General features: G+C 52.2%; 1 protein-coding gene across 4 annotated transcripts in view; it reads right to left on the reverse strand.

The window, feature by feature from the left end:
• The window catches only part of ECPAS (Ecm29 proteasome adaptor and scaffold), a 127,781-nt gene extending 121,794 nt beyond the window's left edge, over positions 1 to 5,987 (reverse strand). For 2 of the 4 annotated variants that reach the window (XM_032164862.2, XM_032164861.2), the window contains exon 1: positions 5,617 to 5,987. In XM_032164862.2, coding sequence (XP_032020753.1) covers positions 5,617 to 5,638 — 22 coding nt within the window. In that variant the 5' untranslated portion in view covers positions 5,639 to 5,987. Of the gene's footprint in view, positions 1 to 4,992; positions 5,544 to 5,616 lie in introns of those variants that run through there. The other 2 variants (XM_032164859.2, XM_032164860.2) reach the window with 1 other exon arrangement.
• Between the last annotated feature and the right edge of the window lie 309 nt (positions 5,988 to 6,296).

Genomic DNA, 6,296 nt, shown 5'->3' on the forward strand with positions numbered 1-6,296 from the left:
GTGCACCAATCGACACTCTGTGTCTGGCTGCTCTGGTGGGGCCTTGGAGAACCTTTGTGTCGATACTTTGTATCTAACTGATCTGATGGGGAAGTGGAGAACCTTTATATCTAGCTCAGGGATTGTAAACGCACCAATCAGCACCCTGTCAAAACAGACCACTGGGCTCTACCAATCAGCAGGACGAGGGTGGGGCCAGGTAAGAGAATAAAAGCAGGCTGCCCGAGCCAGCAGTGGCAACCCGCTCAGGTCCCCTTCCACACTGTGGAAGTTTTGTTCTTTTGCTCTTTGCGATAAATCTTGCTACTGCTCGCTCTTTGGGTCCACACTGCTTTTATGAGCTGTAACACTCACCGCAGAGGTCTGCAGCTTCACTCCTGAGCCAGGGAGACCACAAACCCACCAGAAGGAAGAAACTCTGAACACATCTAAACATCAGAAGGAACAAACTCCAGACACGCCGCCTTCAAGAACTGTAACACTCACAGCGAGGGTCCGTGGCTTCTTTCTTGAAGTCAGTGAGACCAAGAACCCACTAATTCCGGACACACCGGGACTACTTTCCAGTTGCAGGACCCAGGGGACCTAAGAAGCCTGTTTCCCTCTCCATAAAGCAGCAATAATAATGTTACCTACCTTTCAGGGTTATTCTGAGGAATAATACATACAAAGCATTTAAAACAATGCTGGTGCTGAAATATTTAGGGGGAAGGTGTGTTAACGTCACCAATTTACTCTGAAATGCATTAAAAAAGATGGAGTAATAAGTACTTAATACCACTGTACACTTAAAAACTGTTAAGGCAGGCAGGGCACAGTGGCTCACACCTGTAATTCCAGCACTCTGGGAGACCGAGAGGGGCGGATCATGAGGTCAGGAGGTCGAGATCAGCCTGGCCAACACAGTGAAATCCTGTCTCTACCAAAAAAAAAAAATTAGCCAGGCCTGGTGGTGGTGCACACCTATATTCCCAGCTACTCGGGAGACTGAGGCAGGAGAATCACTTGAACCCAGGATTTGGAGGTTGAAGTGAGCCAAGATCGTGCCATTCCACTCCAGCCTGGGTGAGAGAGCAAGACTCCGTCTCCAGAAAAAAAACAACAAAAAAAATTGTTAAGGTGGTAAATTTTATGTGTATTTTACTACTATTTTTAAAAAAATAAAGTAAAACTAAAAAAGTTTAAAAATTGGCCAAGCATGGTGGCTCACGCCTGTAATCCCAGCATTGTGGGAGGCCGAAGTGGGTGGATCACAAGGTCAGGAGTTCAAGACCAACCTGGCCAAGATGGTGAAACCTCGTCTCTACTAAAAATGCAAAAATTAGCTGTGCGCAGTGACAGGCGCCTGTAATCCCAGCTACTCAGGAGGCTAAGGCAGGAGAATTGCTTAAACCCGGGCGGCAGAGGTTGCAGTGAGCCGAGATCGCGCCCCACCGCACTCCAGCCTGGGTGACAGACTGAGACTCCGTTTCAAAAAAAAAAAAAAAACATTTCAACAATTTTTAAAAATCTACTGAGATGGACAAATGACAAAGTTTGCTATAATAGTAAATATGATAAAGTTATTCGACTATCAATGATAGAATCTAAGTGCTGGGTACACGAATGTTCACTTTCAATTTTTCTGTGTGTTTGAAGATTTTTTACAATAAAATGTTAGTGGAAGAGAACAATGCTGGCATTTAGTAGTTTGCTTTTACTATCATCTACTAGTCATAAATAATAAAAAATATTCAGATAATTCTCTCCTTTTTTTTAGTGAAATTCTTAAAAGCACTTTTTTTTTTTTTTGAGACGGAGTCTAGCTCTGTTGCCCAGGCTGGAGTGCAGTGGCACAATCTCGGCTCACTGGAACTTCCACCTCGCAGGTTCAAGTGATTCTCCTGCCTCAGCCTCCTGAGTAGCTGGGACTACAGGCACGTGCCGCCACACCCGGCTCAATTTTGTATTTTTAGTAGAGACAGGGTTTCACCATGTTGGCCAGCCTGGTCTTGAACTCCTGACCTCAGGTGATCCACCCATCTCGGCCTCCTAAAGTGCTAGGATTACAGCTGTGAGCCACCACACCTGGCCAAAAGCACATTTTATCAGCATCTGCTGTTTTATTATAGCCATTCTAAAACTAAAAGTGGTTTATATGAAACTTCTTAATGAGTGTACATGTATATGCTTTCAAGTTAAATTATTCTAAGGTATCAACTGCCACGTATTCAGTCTCTCCTGAAGAAATACAGAAACCAAGTCCACAGATACCTGTGGCTGATGACTGACAATTTAACTGAACAAAACAAGGAGAAGGCAAGGATTGGAATTATTTGTTCCTAACTTTCTATTAGCTACTAGAGCCAGGAAATCTCTTAACAGCATCTTAACCAGTACCTGAATGTATGGAAGCACACTACACAGACACAAATACTTCAGCCACTTCAGAATATCCAATTCTTCCTCTAGTTTTGTTCCCATTCCTGCTAGCAATTCAGACTTTAATGTGTTTGGTGCTACAACAGGAACTCAGATGTCATACAGCATAGCAATTGAAAAAAAATCAGACCTCACACCCATCAGGATGGTTACTACTGACAATATAGATAAGTGTTGGCCAGGATATAGAGAAATTAGAACTCTGTGTATTGTTGGTGGGAATGTAAAATGGTACAACTACTGTCGAAAACAGTACAGTAGGGGCCGGGCGCGGTGGCTCACGCCTGTAATCCCAGCACTTTGGGAGGCCAAGGCGGGCGGATCACAGCAGATCACAAGGTCAGGAGACCGAGACCATCCTGGCTAAAACGGTGAAACCCCGTCTCTACTAAAAATACAAAAAATTAGCCAGGCGTGGTGGCGGGCGCCTGTAGTCCCAGCTACTCGGGAGGCTGAGGCAGGAGAATGGCGTGAACCTGGGAGGAGGAGCTTACAGTGAGCCGAGATCGCGCCACCGCACTCCAGCCTGGGCGACAGAGCGAGACTTGGTCTCAAGAAAAAAAAAAAAAGAAAAAAGAAAACAGTACAGTGGTTCCTTAAAAATTTAAAACTAGAATTATCACATGATCCAGCAATTACATTTCTGGGTATGTACCCAAAAGAACTGAAAGCAAGGTCTCAAAGAGATATCTGTACACCCATGTTCACAACAGCATTATTCCCAATAGCTAAAATGTGGAAGCAACCCAAGTGTCCATAGACAGATAGATGGACAAGGAAATGTGGTATATACATACAAGTGAATATCATTCAACCTTTAAAAGGAAAAGAAATTCTGACACACGCAACAACATGGGTGAACCTTGAGGACATTATGCTAAATAAAAATAAAACCAGTCACAAATTCTGTATGATTCCATTCACACGAGGTAGGAAGAATACTCAAAATCACAGGAACAGAAAGTACAATGATGGTCGCCAGGGGCTGAAGGGAAGAGGGAATGAGGGTTTGTTGTTTAATGGGTATCAAGTTTCCGTTTTGCAAGATGAAGAGTTCTGGAGATGGATGGTGGTGATGATTGCACAACAGTGTGAACGTACTCAATCCCACTGAACTGTACACTTAAAAAATGGCTAGGACGGGAAATTTTATGGTATGTGTATTTTTATCACAATTAAAACAAAACATGGAACTGTTCTCAGAAGGCCTGGTGGTGCTTCCACGTGGAACCGACAGAAGAGCAATCCGTAGCCCACTTCTACCTCTAATCGCACCATGAGACCTTGTCTCCTCCGACTCTCCAATCTGCTCAGGATCACACCAAGTGTTTACTTCAGCTTCAAAAAGAGCAAACAGTATTCCTGCTCCACCAGTTCTGTGTCAAAGCAGCAAAGAACTTAATCTCTCCAAACCTGCCTCCTCTTTAAAACAAGGATAATTCCTACCTATCTGCCTCACAAGGTTGCTATGAGGGCAAAAGTGAGATCACGTATATAAAAGTGGCTTTAAACTGACAAGCACCAGAGAAACATACATTACGTGTATAACTACTTTCATATGGAAATTCAGAAGCGGCTTTAACAACATAAGTTTCGTAAAGCTTGCAACACCTCACCCATGCTTTATTCCATTTAAAACCCACATCATCTCCAAATAACACCTTTCTTGTTTTTTCCATAAACTGAAGGGCAACATTGGGAAGAAAAAAAAAAAAAGGAAAGAAAGAAAGAAAACCCTTGGGGGGGGAGGGAACACTCAAAACCCAATCAGAAATTATCTCACATGTCCTATGTCCTATGAAAATACGTTATTTATGACCCCGGCGTGGGCCCGCGGCACCCCGGAACTACACTTCCCACAAAGCATCGAGGCGAACTCCGGCGGCGGGCGGGGCGGCCTGGGATTCAGGGTGACCACCGCTCTCCCCAGACAGGGACCGCCGTCCCCGGGAAGGCTGCACCGCGTACGATCGAGGGGGCACTAACTCTCCTTTCTGAAAGCACTGTCACCCCGTGGTTTCTCCTGCGGTTCGACTGGCGACCCTCTCCGCCCTCCCTGCTCCATCTGAGGGTCACCGCCTATTCGTGACCTTTCGGCTGATTACTAGAGTGTCACAAAAAGGCACCTTCTCCCCCTTCCCGAAAGCTCCATTTCTAGAACTCGCCCAGCCGTCGGGGACCAGGGGCCAGGCGGGGTCAGACGGGACGGGCGGACACTGCTCGTCACCCCGGGGCTCCGGCCCTCCTGCCAGCCGAGGCTCAGTGGGCAGGGGGCTGGGCTCCCCCCACCCCGGGCCAGGGCGGATCGCGGGCAGAGGTGGCTCCGCCCGGGGCTCCGGTTTCAATTTCGCAACGTGACGGTGCAAACCTGAGGCCTACAAACGCCAGCGGCGACGATCCGCGCCCCGCCCGCCCGCCAGGCCCGGGCTCCCCAGCTCCCCGCACGCCGCGGCCGCCGCCCACCCACCGGGCCTGGCGCCCCAGACCTCCAGCCTAGATGCGGCCGCCGCCCCCCGGCACCGCGCGGCGCCCGTTCCGGCTCGCGGCCGCAGGTTCGGCCGCGGCACTTACTCAGCTCATCCTGGGAGGCGGAGGCGGCGGCCGCAGCCATGTTGCGCCGGGGAGGGAACGAGGGAGGAGCTGGGGGGGCAGGGCGCGGCCGGGGGGCTCGCGGCTCGCGGCTCGCGGTGCTGCAGGGGCCGCGAGCCGCCTCCGGTCACTCGCCGCGGACCGCGCTGTGCCCCGAGGCCCGCCCGCCGCCGCCGCCGCCGCCGCCTGCGTCCTCCGCGTCGCGAGCGTCGCTCTTCGCTGCCCCCGCGAGCTCGCGACTCAGGCGCTCCCGCAGCCTCGCGCCTCTGCGGAGCCGCTGCCGCTGCCGCCGCCGCCGTCTGTGCGGCCGAATCCCAGTGCGCCAGGCCCGCGCGGCGGCTCTGCGACTCCGCCGCCGCGCTCGCCCAACTCACGCCGGTTTTATATTTAGAAAGAGCTGAGCCATCCTCCCAGCGGCCCCCCCGCCGGGCCCCTCGCGCGCCCGCCCGCCCTCGCTCGCTCGCGGCTCGTCCTGCCCACCTGTCGCCGCCCGCCCCGCGTGCGCTCCCCGCGCGGACTCGACACGCGGCGGCCTGTGCGGGCGGCCCGGCCTAACCGCCGCGCGCGCAGAGCCAGCCCCCCGCGGCCCCGGGGCGGGCCTCTGACCTGAGTCGGAGCCGGTCTCCATGCCGCGGACGCTGCGCTTGGCGCCGCGAGGTGAGGGCTGTGGAGCGAGGCGTTCGGCGGGCCGGGCCCCGGGGAGCCGCGCGCCGCAGTCCGTGAGGGGCTGGGCCGAGCGGGCCCGGGCTGCCTTAGCGGCCTGGGGAAATCCTCGAGGCAGGACCGGAGCGCCCTTTTCCGAGGTCTGCGACTGTCACGTTGGCTGGGCCCGACCTGGGGAAACACGCCTGTCCAAAGGAAGAGACGTGGACTCAGAAAAGTAGAGCCGGGCTCGGAGTCGGAGAGAGGAAGCCCCGCCCTGCGCCTCCCGCCGAACTTCTCGGCCCCGTTGCTGACTCAGTCCCGGGCGAACCCCTGCGCCGCAGCGGCCCCCGACAGCCCCGTCCTGGTGTGGAGGTTGCTGGTGCTCCCAAAACGCCTAGCGGGAGCAGGGGGTCCACTCAGCACTGCAAAAGTTAGATGAGCCAAGATTCCTAAAGTTCACATGGAAGTATCTATGCCTATGTGAGCTCTGAGATTTTGTTCAGATACCCTATGTTCTTTTCGGTAACCAGAGTGATTTATTTTGGATATGCTGATTTTAACTTTCTGCCTTCGCTTTGTCCGTGAGGTCTTACACACTTGCAAAATGAAATTCAAGTTCAGGGATTGCATAACTGCTGTAC

Source organism: Hylobates moloch, unplaced genomic scaffold (genome assembly GCF_009828535.3).
Source record: "Hylobates moloch isolate HMO894 unplaced genomic scaffold, HMol_V3 SCAFFOLD_10, whole genome shotgun sequence".
NCBI classification, from domain to species: Eukaryota; Metazoa; Chordata; class Mammalia; order Primates; family Hylobatidae; genus Hylobates; species Hylobates moloch.